The following is a 17,579-nucleotide window of genomic DNA, read 5'->3' as shown; positions in this document are numbered from 1 at the left end:
CTTGGACGCCGAGTGACTTCGGTCCAGGCACATTCACGGCCCGGGTCACCTCCCCGGGCATTGAATTTTTCGTTTAGAAAGTGGGGCAAGGAGGCAGGTGTCGATGACCTCGATGATCGCTAAAATAACTTTCTCTGTGCTCAGAACTTAGTGTTTTATCCTTGTTTAACCTTGAGAATGTTTGACTCAATAGAAACATTTAATCTGTTCACAAACATCTAAATCAGGTTATACCAATGTCAAGGGATTTTCACTGAATATTTGCTGGAGCTGAAACTAAGTTAATGCAGTTTCTTTATCAGTTTTCCATGCATGCGGTTGAAAATGTCCATCTTTTTCCATATTCTTATTTTACTGAATCATTTTAGTATCAATTCTTTTCCATATTTAAACTTTATAATGACTTTATTTATCAATCAGGAATTTTGTCCAGATCAAATTTTACTAATTAGAACTTTCTGCAACTGTGAATTTTCTTTTTATGCCCATTGCCAAATCCAGTTTTCTATTTAGCCAATGTTTTGTGTTGATATTACTATTAATACAAGTACTATTCATTGTGAATTGAATTTTTGAACAGTAATTATTATTTATTTCTTAAGTAATCTGTAAGAAAATTATAAGCATTTCCTCCCTAATATTATAGTTACCCTGTTATCTGGAATAGGTCTACTGTAGAGATTGGCAAACCTTTTTATAAAGGTCCAGATAGTAAATGTTTTATACTTTGTGAACTTTACTCTTTGTCAAAACTATTCAGCTCTGCTCTTGCAGTGGGAAAGCAGCCTCAGACAATATGTAAATGAGTGAAGGTTAATATGACTATGATTAATGTAACTTTATTCATGGGCTCTGAAATTTGATTTTCAGATAATCTCCACATGTCACCAAATACCCTTTTGATTTTTTTTCCAACCATTTGAAAAACCATTCTTAGTGATGGACTGTACAAAAGCAGGCAGTGATGCTGGATTTGGTCCATGGACTGTCATTTATTTACCGACCTCTGGTCTATTATGTCGCTTTTCCAGTTCTTCTTTGTGCTTCTCATCTCTTCATGGGCCATTTTGTAGCCATCTGGTCATTGGTGGAGCTCAGTGCAAATGATAGGGTTAAGGTGTCCTCAGGGTCAGAATGTCAGCTGGAGTTATCAAGAGTACCTTGCATTTTACATGTGCTCAAATCCTCACACGGATGAGAATTGTCATTCCCATTTTACAGATGGTAAAACAGGTTCTTGGAAATAATAATGGTGAATAATTATTGAAGAAGCTTACCATGTGGTGGACACGTGGATTATTACAGTCTCATAAAGTATACTATCCTCAGAGTAATTTGTCCCAGGTCTCATAGCTAGAAGGTTGCAGGCCCCAGAGGTAAGCCAGTCTGTCTCCAGAGCCCATGCTGTTAACTGCTTTGTGGCTTTGCAGTGTTTCACAGAGTCATCAACGCAGTGCAAAGATATTGTAGCACACAACATGAGTGATACAAATCTGTCTCTGGCAAGGGTAGCCTCTGGGTAAAAAAGCCTTTTTTCACCACAGTTTCTGAAACTAGATGCCCAGTAATTAACATAATCACCAGGCAAGGGCCTGCATGCATATGGCTGCGGTGTTTGAATGGTCGTGTTAATGGCCGTGGCCGTTGCCCTGGCCACAGCCAGTCACATTGCCTTCCCTGGCACTAAAGAGTGACACCACTGTGTCTGCTTAACATGTGGTGCTGTAAGGTGTGAGATGCCACAGCTGCTCTTGCCAGAGAAGTGTTCAAGTAGATAAAATTCCTAGTTAAGATCATGAGATGCTGAGGACCACCTCAGTGAATTCCATGGCTAATTAAAAATTTTCCATGAGGGAAGCAACTAACCTAATCATAGGTAAGAGAAGCAGCTGGGAAAACAACCGTGCTTCCCTGGAACATACAAGTCGTCGTTGATGCAAGAGATGCTACGATGCAGGAGTTCCAGTTCAGAGGAGCCTGGGCCCTCCCAGTCAGACCATTCTGTGTGTGTGCGCGCGCCCTCCCAGTCAGACCACATTCCGTGTCTGTGCGCGCGCGCCCTCCCAGTCAGACCACATTCCGTGTCTGTGCGCGCGCGCCCTCCCAGTCAGACCACATTCCGTGTGTGTGCGCGCGCCCTCCCAGTCAGACCACATTCCGTGCCTGTGCGCGCACGCCCTCCCAGTCAGACCACATTCCGTGTCTGTGCGCGCGCGCCCTCCCAGTCAGACCACATTCCGTGTGTGTGTGCGCGCCCTCCCAGTCAGACCACATTCCGTGTGTGTGTGCGCGCGCCCTCCCAGTCAGACCACATTCCGTGTGTGTGTGCGCGCGCTCTCCCAGTCAGACCACATTCCGTGAGTGTGTGCGCGCGCCCTCCCAGTCAGACCACATTCCGTGTGTGTGTGCACGCCCTCCCAGTCAGACCACATTCCGTGTGTGTGTGCGCGCCCTCCCAGTCAGACCACATTCCGTGTGTGTGTGCGCGCCCTCCCAGTCAGACCACATTCCGTGAGTGTGTGCGCGCGCCCTCCCAGTCAGACCATATTCCGTGTGTGTGTGCGCGCCCTCCCAGTCAGACCACATTCCGTGAGTGTGTGTGCGCGCCCTCCCAGTCAGACCACATTCCGTGTGTGTGTGCGCGCGCCCTCCCAGTCAGACCACATTCCGTGTGTGTGCGCGCCCTCCCAGTCAGACCACATTCCGTGTGTGTGTGCGCCCTCCCAGTCAGACCACATTCCATGTGTGTGTGCGCGCGCGCACATGAACGTACGCGTGTGTCTTAACACGTGAGCCTGTTGCTTTATTCTCGTGCACAGAAATGTATGATCATTGAGACAGGCATGGTAATGGAGTCAGGGAAAGCTGAAAACCTCCAGGTGCACAGAACGTGCAGCACTGGACTCACAGGATAGTCTGAAACACACGTGCCCACTGTAGGATGACTCTGCACTGTTCTTTGAAATGGCACATCTGGGAAATGATATGTGGACGGCTTGCTAGACAAATGACAGAAATGTATCAGACCAAGTGTCATGAGCTTTTACTGCTTAGATGAATAAGATGGCAGAGACTTTGCTCCCCATGTTTCTGTTTCTTGTCAGCAGTAGCATCTCATATATAAGAAGGTAATAGCTGCTAGAGCCCGCAAGGCAACTGAGTATGAAGAATCCCCCAAAATTGTGTGATGCATACATTTGGGCAGTTTGCTTAAAGCACAGAGAGAGCTTTTCCTCCTGTTCGTTGCTGTTCAAGTCCACAACACCAAAAGTATACTCCCTGGAAGGAAACCAGGGAAAGCACTAATAACATGGACAGATTAACATGGTGAAGAAAGGTGTTTCTGCGTTCTCCTCTCCCTTTTCTTCTTTGCTTGCTTTCTAGAGTTGGGAGTTTCTGTTTCACTTGTCCGTTGTTTTCTGTTTTCTAAACACCCATAAAGTGTTAGGTCCTCTGATTCTATCAGAAACATGGTCTCTATCCTTTGTATTCCCTCACTAAAATTGCTACAAAATTTGGATGTGGGTCCATGTGCATGATAGGTTTTTTATGAGTACTAAAAGGTGGGGCTAGAGCCTGGTAGGTAAAACCAATACGAAGATTCTGCACAAACTTAACTTTTTTCCCCCGCTATCAGGTCACTTTACAACTCTACCAGAAGCTGCTTATTCTTTGTTACATCAGGTAGCCTCACATGCTTCAGTCTAGATGTACCCCCATTTCTGGTTCCTTGGAACTTTCCCCTTGGACTGCCCGCACCCCATTTTTTTACTTGCCGTACTCTGCAGTTTTTCCCTCAGGGTCTCTCGGCTCAATTGGAATGTGCGGGTTTGCTCTTTCTCACCATTCCATATCTCGCATCCCAGTGGGACCGCCCTGCTCTGACCCTACACTTCAGAATTGATCTTCAGTCAGCACTTACTGAGCCCTGTGTTGGATCAGGGGGATCCGGGGAATCAGGGCACAGGGGCCCTTCTTCCGGAGAAGGGCCTGGAGTGCCCCAGATTATTTAATCTTGAATTACCCTGGCTGTTACCTTATATGATATCAGCCACAATTTGTAGGACTTCTGGTATTTCTGAGCTGAACCTCTTTTGTCATAATCACTGTTATATCCTCCAGTAATAAAGCTTTGCTTAAACCTCAGCAACTAGAAACATTGAAATGGTGATGTCTATCAGAGTTTGTGTCACGCTAAGGAATTTTAACTTTCAGAAGTAGGGGGAGGAGAGATTAATTCAGTGATTGTGTGGAGGTTTTATTCCCAAATAAAGAAAATGGGTAGAGAAAAACAGTCTTCCTAATTTTTGTTTTTCCCAAATCTTTTTCTTCCACCCAAAGCCTGGATTACTCCCAAGGTGGAAGGGGTGATGTCTGGAAATCGTTAATCCATGGGTTTTGTTCATGGTGTATAAAATTTTCAGAAGGAATTTGCTTTTGCAATATGATTTCCTGATTGACTGTGGCAGACATAAATCCAGCAAGGACAGCTCTGTCAGAGCAGCCAAGATCCCTCTTAGATTCTCAGATATATGACAGTTCTGGTGTGTGTGTGTGTGTGTGGAGTGGAAATGAAGATTCTTCATGTGGGTGGGTCAGGAGGAGAGATGGAGAAGGGGGGGCGTGGGCACAAGCAGAGCAGCGGGTGGAGGTGGGGCGCACCAGGCCAGCCCCCAGAACCCAGCACTAGTTCAGCCCGGAGAGAGTGAAGGAGATGCCCTTGGTGCCGCCTGCCCTGGTACTGGTTTCTGTTCTTGAAGGGCTCTTTTATGATATTCTGAAGCATTTCCATCCTCCCAGTTAAGCAGAGTGCTAAGCTATCCTAAAGCTGAATTCCGGGCTAAGGGCCATTTTGCACAGATCTTTCTTCCCATCCTGCCGGCCTCCTCTCGCCACTGCAGGTGTATACATGTGCCTCCTTATACACACCGACTCACAGGTGTTTCAGCCTGTCACAGGTCATGTCCTGGCTGTTTCTGACTTCAGCATTAAGAGATTCAATTCCTGTGTGTAGCCTGTCTTTCTCTAGTAGCACAGATACCCGTCTCTGATGTGTACACACAGCTACAGGTACATGTCTATCTTCCCCTGCCTTCCAGGTGATAGGGAACCCCTCCCTCCCACCTGTACCCCCAAGGCCAGGTTCCTGTGAAGCCAGCTTCCTGTGAAGCGCTGTGTGATGGGAAGCCAAAGCCTGTGGACACACAGTGACTCTCTGGAGCTGCAGCCGTTGCAAGCTTTCAGCTGGAGACGCTGCGTGTCTGCAGTCTGTGCTGTGGGATGTGATGCTAGAGCTGCAGCCATCGCAAGCTTTCAGCTGGAGACGCTGCGTGTCTGCAGTCTGTGCTGTGGGATGTGATGCTGGAGCTGCAGTCATGCTGTGACTAATGGCCAGTTGTCCGTGTCTGCTCCTCCAGCTTCTCTGTGTGTACACGCACACACACCTGCTTTTAACCCAGCCTTGAAATAACTGCCAATCACAGGGGAGTCTCCTCCAGAGACTGGCCTCCGCTTGGGAGCCCTTGTACAGATAAGCTATCAAATCTCCTAGTCACCAGATAAGCGTACTTGGCTCTTTGCTCCTCTGTCTTCCTGTGGCCCGCAAGGCCAAGGCGGAGCGATTGGGTGGGCTCCCTGTAATCTAGACTCGCATCCTTGGTTACTTATCAAGACCCTAGCCAGGTCAGGAGGTTCCTTTTGTGCACCCGGCACAGCTCGGGTTGGCCTTCCTTCTACTCCCAGTGGCTAGAGAGAGAAGAAAGTGAACTGTCCTGATAAGGTCATTACTGTGTTCCACACAGGAGGCAACAAGCGTGTTACTGCTTTTCACATCCATCCCTCTGTCTTGTGAAGGTGTAATAATGCTGAGAAGTGCTTGACTGCAGCACTAGCACAGCAGGAGCCCTTCAGGCGCCAGAGCTCAGAGGACCAGGCGGAGCAGATGTCGTCAGCCGCAGCATGAGGGTGTGTGCACGGGCACGGGAGGGTGGAGGCCACCGTTTTCGCCTGTGGCCAACTGCCTACCTGGTTTTTCCTTTGAAATTCAGCATCGGCCTTCAGTTGCCTGGCCTGTTCAAAAAGTGTGAACCTCTCTTCTCCCTCTTTTGCCTTATTTTCTTTCCCATGCCCAGACTTTTTTCCCCATAATTTGTAAGTCATTAGTGTATAGCCCTGGAACTTCACTGTACTGTGGGGAAGTCCTGTAAAATATATACACACATACACACACAAATATTTAACCCACTACATTGTTCACTAAAGTACAGTAAATGATTTATTGTGGAAAGGCAAGCCTCAAGCCAAGAACTAAACCGAAGGTGCTTTCCCATCTCTATTGAAAGAGCGGGGAAGAAGAGCTGCGGGACACGCGCCCCTGGCATCTCTGAGTCTAGTCGCGCTGATAGTCACCTCCCTGTGCCTCATCTGCCCACCCCCCAGGGTGCACACTATGCGTCCCCTCCTGTCCCCTCCACTAGTCAGCGCGTGATGGCTTCGGTGCCTCATGCAGCATTTTCTCCACTTAACGCCCATTGATGTGCACTGTCTTCGTCTGTACTCACTTGTCTGCCTTCTTGTTGGTGAATGACCTTATTTTCCTCTATTTTACAAGTTTCCAGATACTGAAGCAAGTCCTTGCAATACCTCCAGCCTTAAGCTGCTCTCATGGCCATGAAGAGGTGGGCTCAGCAGGAGGCTTCTTCCCTCACTGGCGGGGCCCACACACTCTGCTCTCTATTTGAGTAGGATTCCTTGCACCGAATACAATAGGATAGGTTTTAACTGAATAAGGAGCAAATAGGTAAAATGCAGTTAGCAGCTCTGTAGTTCAGATTTCAAGATTCATTTTATTCTAAACTCTGTTTCCTATCTCCTTACAACTTTGAGTACAGAATATTTGTCTCCATATCTGGGTCAAGAAATAGGGGATGTTTTGTTTTGCTGGAGTGGTAATGCATGCTTAAAGGAAAATTGACAACAGATTTCTGAGTTGTAAAACTAAGAGGAGATGATCACATTTTATTTTTTAAAATGATTCCCACTGTTTTTTTCATGTTTCAAACCTTTTGCCGTTTTCAAAGACACATTTAACTTTAACAAACCATAAAGCTCTTTAAATCTGAAACCTTTGGAGAGAGTTTTTACTTTTAGGACCCAGCATTTCTATATGTGGTAAGATTTCTGATTAATGTTTATTGATCTCAGTCACCTAGTGTCACCACACCAAACTTGGATCTGCTCACCCACACGCAGCAAAGCCAGTCTACTGACACCGGGTTGTGGTGAAGGAAAGTGCAGCGTTTATTGCAGGGCCAGGCAGGGAGAACGGGCAGCTCGTGCTGAAAACCCACACTCCCCGATGGCTTTCAGGGAAGGGGTTTTAAAGGCAGTGTGTGTGAGGGAGAGGGTCGCAGGATGCATGATCAGCTCGTGCGCAGTTCTCAGATTGGTTGGCAACAAGGTGAAGTTTCGAGCATCACCAGTCTTCCGCTTTCAACCAGCCTGGGGTCTACATTCTCTGATGGTCAGTAGTTTTCATCTGTGGGGGTCTGCTTCCTCTAAAAACAGCTTAGGAACGGGTGTCAGGCCTTTATCCGTATCTTCCAGGGAACAGGGAGTTTGGTGGCTCTGCTGTGTGGCTGGTGTGCAGTCTGAATTGTTACCAGGTTCCTGACCCAGAGCTCTTCTTCACGTCTACGTCTTCACATTTCCTGGTCATTCACTCTGGAGTCAGCCTCCTGAGACTCAGGAGAGGGCTGAGAGACTAAAGCAAAAGGCTTTTACTTCGAAGGACATGGACACAGGGGCTTGCACATGGTTTCAGTACCCCCTTTTCCTTGGTGCTCCTCACTCTTAGGGGAACAGGTTCAGGACGAGAAACGGGATAAAGTTTCCCCTAGAGAGGTTAATCACAAACTGTCGACAGAGGAGGTCAGTTTTAGGGGGACTCGGTTTCACTAGTGGCCCTGGATGTGAACTCCTAGTGGTACTTACTCACTTGTTAAAGAACAGTGAGGCAGACTTCATTCAGGACCATCATGATGGGTTTAGGGGCCAATGCAGTGGGGTTTTGCAGTGAGGGGGAGAGAGAGACAGTGCCCAACTCTGAATACAACAAGGAAAAGTGGGAATTTACAGCCAAGGAGCAGGTGGGGGTCAGTGGATGGACACTTCCTAAGGAGGAAACATAAGGGATAGGGGGAGATTCTGGCTAAACCAACCTAACTGGACTCTTGCCTAAGGCAGGCAGAGTGATCAGACATCGCCCCGGGAATAGTGGGTGATGAGGGACGTCGTCAGATACAAACCAACTTAGAATTCCTGGGGGAATTGGACAATAGAGAGATGAACATGAACGCCCAAAAGTCAGGGCCCAGTTGAGAAGAGAGGTCAGGGGAGCCTGACCCACATTTGGTCAACGAGAAGACCTTTGTCCCCAGGATATAGGTGAGGGGAATGAGAAAGTTAATTGAGCCTAAGTGATTGCCTGGTTAGTTATTCCATTAACTAAACAAGTGGCAATAGTAGATTATCTGTAAGAGATGCTGAGGAAGGGACCCTGCTTAGTACAGAACTAATATTCTAAGTACTTAGTAAATATTTATAGCATAAGAAATGTCATTCTGGGTTTTGTATTTGTCGTGACTTTTTGTTTTGGAAGATAAATGTAAGACAGTCCCATTCTATAAAGTTTGTTTGAGGAGTCAAATAGACACACATGAAAAATGGTCATGAAGTGGGGGGTCAGGATTTGGAGCTCTGAACTTTCTTGCCTTTAGCTTTAGGTTATCTTTTTAACTTTTCATGAAACTTTAGAAATTGACTTCCCCCTAAAAGAGATTTTTTTTTCAAAGACTGTAGCCCCCTCACTAAGCACAAACTCAGGCTAAAGCTGCTGAAACTTTCCAGATTCCCATTGTTAACAATAAGGTTTGTTTTTTGATGAAGGTCATACAGGTGTATCTCATGAACCCTTCTGTAGCCTGGCTTTATATCAGTTATTATGAGGGTGTGACCTGAGAGGCATATGTTTATCCAGTGTCTCTCTCGCAGGAGAAGTATAAGATAGAGGGCTATTCTCGAAGGCACGTTTGTTTTCAGCTTGCTAGGATTACAAATGAGTAAGGACCATAACACCAAAAACATGTAGGGGGTCCACTGAGTATCCTTCTGTTTGTGCTCCAAATGGGAAGGCTAAATTAAAAGGTGGGATCTCAGAGACCACTAAGAATAAACAGGTTGTTGAATTTTATAACCTTATATGTGAAGACTAAGTCAAACTAAGCCTCAAATCAAGGTAAAGAGGTTGATTTAGCAATTTAAGGCTCTGCCTAAAGTAAACTTCAAAACTAAAGTTAAAGCAAAGAGAAATCCTGAATATACGCATTTTAATTCTTATATACACTCAACACATTAGTTCCATTATTTCATGATTTTTTTTTAATGCAGAACAGGACCACATCTCATTCTTAATACTCCTGCCAGCAAAAGCTGGCTGGCTATGGCGTGGCACAAAGGCATTCACTGAATGTTTGTTAAGTGAATTGCATAATTTTTTTAGTGTCACTGTGTGTGATTTGATATGCAGTATATCTAGTTAATGTAGCAAAAATATCATGACAGTTTACTATATTTGTTCAAAGAACCACATTCTTGCACAAAGTAGCTGCATTTAAGTGAGAAAGTAACACAAAGGTCCAAAACTTTGTGAAGAGACCTAGTACCGTCCTTCATCTTCCTGATCCTGACGTACACTGTGACCAAGAAGGTAAAGTCAGTTCTTGAGAGAAAAGACTTTGAGGCTAGACCATTGAATTTTATTCCCTTGCTTCCTTTTTTACTTTTCAGAGTTTAGCTATCTGCTGGGGCCTCTGGACAAGAATGTCATTAAAAGAATAATGTTTCTGGGAAGTTAATATGTTAGTTGTTCCGGGACTTCTTTGGTGAACCTACACTGGGGGACAGTGGTGTAATGGTGACCCAGTGAGAAGTCAGAACGCTACTGACATTGACGCAGTAATCCAGGGACAGCTGAACCTGCCTCCGAGGACTTCTGCAGACAGAAAGAAGAGTAAGAGGATTTTGGAGTGACAGAGGAACCATAGTAAATATAAAAATAATTTGCCAGGAACACAGTAAACGATCAATAAATGTTAGCTTGAAAAAACAGTGGCATCTTCCAAACAATAAAATATTAGTACTGCAAGGGCAAATGCCTTAAGTCCCAAGTGATATTCAGTACAAGGTATACCTTTCCTCTCAGAATGAGCTCCCAGAATGTGCCGTAACCAACCCACCTATACTTAGGTTAAAGATCTGGTACAGAAACAGTGGAGTGGGGAGAAGGGGGCAGGCCATGGAATTGACTGGAGGGGCCTTTCACTGAACATCCCATCCTGGTCCAAGAACATGTGTTCCCATGTCTTAGATAAATGGGTTGCAGAAACGGGATGCTGTAGAATTTTCAGTTGCAATCGGTATCGAACAATAGAGGAGCAGCTGGTCTGTCTTCCAAAAGATCTCTAGCCATCTAACCTGCTCCAGTGGAAGGGAGGTTAAAATAAACACCTTCCGGAGGTCACTGTCTTCCATCACCACGTGTCATCAAATGCTGGCCTCTGAAGCCAATTTGAGGGCCTGATACATAAATAAATCCTTGCAAGAAGAAACAAAGCTTTCAGTACGTCAACCAGAAAGCTCTCATTCCCTTTTATAATTTAAATTATTTTCCTTAACAGCTCGGTAAATGTAGGATTGGGGGGATATTGACATTTTGGCATTATATTTGATAAAAGCAGAGGTTATCTTGACAAGTTCATTTTTTAACTTCTTTATGCCAAAAAAAAGATAGATAATTCTAATTCTGCATAGCTGTAGAACTAATGTGGTCTGACCGCATTACTGACAGCTTTTGGTAGGACTTCTTGCCAATGTACTGAGGTTGTATGTGGACAAAAGACATAACCTCTGGATCCTGTAAGGCAGCTTCTTCCTACTTGGCAAGTGTCCCTCTTCCCTCTTGAGATTAGGCAGTGGCAGTTCTACCTTGTGGGAAATGCAGTTTCTTTTCTGAGTGGCCTGCCCAAGTTAGATGGGGAGAAGGAAGAGATAAGGACATTTCCCACATGACTGACATGGTTAAATGTGTTCCAGAGAGACCATGGTGACTTTTTTTTTTCTTTTTTTTCTTGATGGATAGATTTGAGAACTCTGCTGGTTGGGCAGTTTCATACACTTTCACCGAGTAAGCTCTATAGTTTTTTTGTTTTGTTTTAAAAAAGCGACTCCTTTTGACATGAGAAGAAAGGGCATCTTGGTCATTGCATGGAATGAATTTTTATCCTTGAAAAATTTTTCAAATTCCATCATTTTTTAACTTTTCAATTGGACTTTGAAACATTTCAGAGTGCAAAACACTACATATTTTGTAATCTGTCAGCACCTCAGCATGAAATACATTTTAAGTCAGTTTGAGATTCATCTCTGATTAAGAACAGGGACCTAAAAAGTCCACTTTTTCATTCCCAGTCATACAGCAGTGAGCTAGTATCTTTCCAGATTCCATTTTACTGTGAAAAATTTGACCTCTCCACTACCACCATTTATCACATTGTCTTCTTCCTCAGTGCTCGTGCTTTTTTATGTCAGTTTTCCAACTCAAACAGTAATTACCTAAGATACCAGCTCTTTCAGCCTTGCAGCCCAGATGTGATGGCAACTATACACAGACACACACACAAAGAATGGGAGTAAGTTGCACAAATCCAGTGAAAATCCCCAAAGTGATTTTTTTAAATCAATGTGTCCGTGAAAGAAGCTAGAGGAGGCCAAGCTAAAAACATGGGAAATGAAATAGGGCTGCAGTGCTCGGAGGCACGAGGGGTGTGGTAGGAGAGCCATGACTAGACAGTTGGGATATTGATGTGCAAGGTGAACATGCGTTTAAAGGAGAGTTGCCTTGAACTTGCCGTCAAGGATTCTGCTTTGGAACTCTCTCTAAATCTTCTACACTGAATGTGCATTTGTGGCCAGGAATAAAAGTCGTTTTTGAGAGATTAGTGTTGTTTGTGGAAAGCTATCCAACTTCCGCGCTCTCTCCAAATCCTCCGCAAAACAGTCTGGTCCTTCTGTGGTTGCCAGTGTTGATACCACGCGTAACACAGGACTCGCGCCACGAGCCTGCTGATTAGGGGTCCCTTACAGAGCCCAGAGCCTTCCACCCCAGCCCCTGAATGTGTAACCTTTATCCTTAGAGAATTGTGTGTGCGTGCGTGTTTTAAAAACAATAATAATGCTGAATTTATTCACTTTCTCTGGTTTGTCTAGACAGGCTCCAGTTTCTATATTGTATTATACCACATAGGCCTAAACTCTGAACTCTGATCTCTCTAGTAAGTTAAAGATTGTTTTAGACACTAAACCCTGGCTCTTCCCTCTCTTAACTGTTTTATGGAAATAGTATTAGAAACAGAGGAAATGCGATATATTTATAAAGCAACCATTAAAAATCATGTTTTCCAGGAATACGTAATGTGAATAGTACTCACAATATAACACTAAATGGATAAACAGGGTATTAAGCGAAACGTGAAGTATGATACTGTTAAAAGTTGATTTATGTAAGTTTATAAAAAGACTTGGAAGAAAATCAGCAAAATGTTGCAAGTGGTATTCTTGATGGAATACCTATAGGCTATTTATTATTTCTTTTATGTTTTCCCCCATACTTTTCAGAGTAAAATATGCATTGATTTTGCAATAAAAAGCATAAAACTTTATTTTAGAAACTCTTAAAAGGAAATAAAGGCAAGCAGCAGGGGAGTCCGCTGAGGGGGCCAGGAAGAAATCAGCGTCACTGTTGAAAGTAATACCAGGCCTTGTTTCTGTTGACTTGAAGATTAGTGAGCTCCTTGTTCATTAGGTGGGTCAGAGGCGTCCTGTTGGTGAAAAGTGCCAGCCCGGTGACACACAGCAGGTGCAGACCCTGCCTGTGAGCCCTGGGAACGTTTGGGGCCTGCCAGCATCTGGCGGGTTGGCGGCTCCCCCAGCCGCTGTGTGTCAGGCAGATGCTGTGCCAGCGTTTCAGCGTTGGAGAGCCGGCCCAGCTCCGCCTCAGCCCCTCAGGCTCGCCAGTACCGAGTGCCTGGCCAGAGTGTCATCGGGCCCAAGAGCTGCCCGGTGAAGTCATCTGTCCTTTGATGTGCTTTCAGAGGGATCCGAGGTGATAGTTATTCATCCAGGGTAAAGGGAACGCAAAACAGAGTTAGTGCAGGACAGCTACTCACGAGAAGAGACCGAGCGTCACACTGGGCCCGGGCTCAGGCTCAGGGGTCTGGCGTTGTGTAAGGATTTATCTGTCACCCATTAAAAGGAGGGTCGATGGCCTCGGCCCAGTGAACGAGGGAGCTCCAGCCAGGAGGCAGATCTAGTCATGAGTTCACTCACCACATCTCGTGGCTGAGAAAAGCACGCACTTTCTCCAGAGGCAGAGCCTTCCTTCCATTGCGGGAGGTGAAGGGACACACGCAGCATGTGGCATCAGGCTTTCAGATGAGCACCTTTCACTAGCAGGTTTTGGTTTTTTTTTTTAACATCTTTATTGGAGTATAATTGCTTTACAATGGTGTGTTAGTTTCTGCTGTATAACAAAGTCAATCACTAGCAGTTTTTTGTAACCTCCTTGTAAATAGATGGGGTGAGCAATTGTGAAGTTACTGGAGTCTTTCTGTATCAGGAATGTCACCTCTGCAGAAACAAGCTCACCCTGTGCTTGATCTCCAGCCCAAAGTCAGAACTGCATCTCGCGTTGATGTACATGCAGCGGTCCCCACGCGGCCCCCAGAGCAGTGGGTGGGTGTGACATTGTACACGTGCAGGTGTATGGACCTGCTTCTCTTTACAGTCCCGAGGACTGTGGTAGTGATTACAGGAGCTCTAGTCTTGCTCCGTTTCTTTGCCTTGGGAGGCATAAAAAGACTAGAACTTCTTGTTTCAGATTGACCTTGACTTTCCTCATTTTTTTTCACCTCAGATCATCCAGCCCCTCTTAGAACTTGACCAAAACAGAAGCAAATTAAAGTTGTACATTGGACACCTGACAGCCCTCTGCCATGACCGAGACCCCCTGATCCTTCAAGAACTCACGCCACCAGCTTCCTATAACTTGGACGATGACCAGGCAGCACGGGAGAATGAACTGCAGAAGATGACCCAGGAACAGGTAAGTGTCTCACCTGAGCTCTGGCGACTCCCTCACAACATTCAGCTGCTCTTTAGGTTGGTGCAATAGAAGCTGCCTTGGAGAATTCGGGGTTCAGAGTCAAGATTCTTAACGGTGGCTGGTTCTTCAGTAGATATTAGGAGCTACCATTTGAAGTGAGCCCCACTTTATTCTTCCCTCAGTGTAACTTGCCAAAGAATCAGAAAGGGCTGGTTCGGAAGGGAGAGGGTTAAGGGGAATCTGTTATTTCACAGAACTGATGGCCACTCATGGCTCTGACCACGGAAAGGAAGTCTGAGTTGGGGATATTTGGATGAGGATCCTTGACAAGTCAGCTGTCTCTAGGGAACTGTGGGTCACAACCTACTAAGTTTTTCAATAAAAGGACCATTAGATGAATGAGTTTAGGTTACCCTCCTCTGCTCCACTTTCTGTTTACTGTTGCCTGTAAAATCCATTGGTTCCCTTTTTTCCATGTCGTGGTTTTTTTAGTTCAATAGAGAAAATGAGAAGGCTAAAAGGAGACAAAAACCACGAATAAAAGAAACAAGGAGAAAACAGGATGAGGGAAGACATGGAAAGTAAAAGAAAGAAAAATTGAATAAACACTGAGAAATAAAAATAGAAAAAAAAGAAATCGAGCAGCTTTAGAACATTAATCCTAAGCTGCTTTTGTTCCCAGCTACAGAGTGGGGTTGATGGTGTCCCAGCCCCTTATAGATGTGATTGTGCCATCAATCTGCTAAAGCTCTGCACCAGAGTGTCGAAGCTGTGCACTGTCTTCCAGCTGAATGCCTCCTATTTGTTCACCCATAATGCGTGAACGGAGGCTGTGTCGAATAGGACACCTCCTGTGGTGTGAGGTTGCAGGGAACAGTGACAGCCGCGGGTCGAGAATTGCACGCTGGGGTCAGGGCGGGACTGACTTCCGGGTGTGGACATTGCCTAAAAACAGACCCATTTAACGGCCTGTCAGTCACCCACCTGATTTGTGTGATGGAAAAGGTAAGGCTGACCTCTCAAATTTAGCATGTTGCCTTGGAAATTTTAATTTCTTTCTTTTCAAAAGAGGGAGAAATTTAAAGGACAGAATTAAATCGAATTTCTAGTAGCTCCTTTTGATATTAATAACCATGAAGTTAACATGCCACTGGAAGCCCGCTGGAAACAGAGCACACGGCCAGTTAATTTTAGAAACTCCACTTCAAAATTTTGCAGAGAGACAGGGCATCTTAAAGCATGAACAGTGATGTATCAAAGTTTAACTGGCATTAAATTATTTCTTTGTGAAACAACTTGTCTTTGAAGTGAAAAAAAGTATTTTGGCTCAGTCCTGTTTTCCAAATATGCCTGAATGGAAGTAATCAGTCTTTCTAAGGGGAAAAAAAATACCTTCAGGGTGAGGCCAAGGTAGAAAATCTCAAGCTAAGAGTTTTTCAGAAAGTTTTGAGTGAAAAACCAGGAATTCAATAGAAGGCATGCCGTCCCACATATTATCGTCCAAGCAGTTTGCTCACATACATGAATCATGTTAATATTGTCACGTTTCCCTTTGGCTGAGAACCTGCTTGAGTTACTGAAGTTGTTGCACGCGGCATATGAAACTGTATCTTCAGCAGCATCCCTGGAAAACCTGGGGAGCAGGTGACTAGGGTCATCTGTAAAGGGGCACAGCAACTAACCACACCTTCCGTCAGCTTCTCCAGAGCAGCTAGAGTTTGGTAGAGAAACCAACCCATTTTCTGCCACCTCTCTCCAAGTAAGATTTTAAGGGAGTGGTGCAGGCTGTTGAGAAAGATGACCTGTGATAATACAAAATGACTTGCCTATTGTGAGCAAGGTTTGACTTTAGTTTTTGAAGCCCAAGAAACATTAGATAGAGATCACCGCTAAATATGCATGTTGGTTTATTTTGTGTGTGTGTTTTCTTTGGGGATATAGAGCCTTCTGCACCTGACATTTGTGTTACTCAACTCTGTATGTCCCATGAATTTCACTGCCACCATGCTCCCCTCGGTCACACACCCCCATGAGGACAGGACAAGAGCCTTGTCTGTCTTTTTCAACACTGTTCTCTGTACGAAGAATAATGCCTAGCACATAGTATCTGCTCAGTAAAGGTTTGTTGAAGGAATGAGAGAAAGTGAAGGAGAAAGGCAGGCAGGATACAGTCCATACTTCTTATCAAAGCACACAAGGCCTCCTTTCATTTGGCCTAATTCTTAAATGCACATCTCTTCTCACCCTATCCCTGAAGCATACAACAACTGACAGTCTTCTAAACTGTTAATTGACTCACAGTTTTCACATTTGTGTCCTTTTGCTCATAATGGTCCCTCTGCCTGCTCTGCCCTTTCCTGCCTTGTCTCCCTAGGGAATACCTAAATAGGAATCTGAGTTTTTAAACTCAGCTCAGACATCATTTCTTTTATGAGTTCTTTCCTGAAACCCCAGGCCCAATGTGCCGCTCCCTCCTTAGGGCTTCTGTAGGACCTGTGACACTCGTACTTACTAGTTTTGATATCTGTCTTCCTGTTAGTCTAGGCTTTCTGTCAGATGAGGACATGAACCATATCATTTTCATCTTAAAATTCGCACCACGTCAGGTACTTGGTACTTGCTTACTAACTCAGATGAGTGAGTGAATTCTAGTGAGTTCTGCCTAGTTTATTACTTTGCATTTCATAGTTATGATTCTTATTCCCTAACTAGTTGAGTTTCTTCACTGCCAGAACCATGTCTTATATTTCTAAAGTGCCTGGCACAGTACTGTACATGTAAAGAATGCTTAGTATATACCTTGCTGATTGTTTATTTGGTGACCCAAGACAGTTTCCTCAGTGCCATCCAGTAGCTTTGGATAATCTGGCTATTGATGTCAGGAGAGCCACTCAGACTCCATCCTGAGTTATGACCCTATTATCTGCAACTGGCTGGCCTACAGAAATATTACTTTACATCTAAAGATTTCCCAGAATTGTTTTGTTTCATTTGCCCTCTTAGAGGCTGGCTATCTTACCAACTAAATTTATGGGTTTGTTTATTTTTCTTACCTTATCGGTTTTTGCTTTATGTATCTTGAAGCTCTGTTATTGAGTGCATGCACATTAAGGACTGTTATATCTTCTTGATGACTTGACTCTTTCATCATGATGTAATATCTCTTTTCAAAGCTGGTAATACTCCATGCTCTGAAGTCTGTTTTGTCTAACATTAATGTAACCATTCCAGCTTTCTTTAGAATTGTGAGTGCACGATAAACCTTTTTTCATATATTTGCCTTTAAGCTGTCGATGTCTTTATATCTACAGTGAGTTTCTTGTTGACAACATGTATTCACCAGCCTAGAGGACACAGGTCT

General features: G+C 44.6%; 1 protein-coding gene across 18 annotated transcripts in view; it reads left to right on the top strand.

Annotated features, from left to right (window-relative positions):
* Positions 1-17,579, top strand: part of ERC1 (ELKS/RAB6-interacting/CAST family member 1) — a 417,262-nt gene that overhangs the window by 369,891 nt on the left and 29,792 nt on the right. For 14 of the 18 annotated variants that reach the window (XR_014233070.1, XM_082349076.1, XM_082349081.1 and 11 more), the window contains one exon: positions 14,030-14,218. Coding sequence is in view for 14 of the 18 variants with exons in the window: in XM_082349076.1 (XP_082205202.1) it covers positions 14,030-14,218 (189 nt within the window). In the remaining 4 variants the exon portion in view is untranslated. Of the gene's footprint in view, positions 1-14,029; positions 14,219-17,529; positions 17,549-17,579 lie in introns of those variants that run through there. The other 4 variants (XM_082349072.1, XM_082349078.1, XM_082349071.1 and 1 more) reach the window with 2 other exon arrangements.

The sequence above is a fragment of the Balaenoptera borealis genome, assembly GCF_965194805.1.
Source record: "Balaenoptera borealis genome assembly, chromosome: 13".
In the NCBI taxonomy this organism is placed as follows: domain Eukaryota; kingdom Metazoa; phylum Chordata; class Mammalia; order Artiodactyla; family Balaenopteridae; genus Balaenoptera; species Balaenoptera borealis.
The sequence above is the reverse complement of the archived record's forward strand: the minus strand, read 5'-3'. Positions and strand labels throughout refer to the sequence as shown.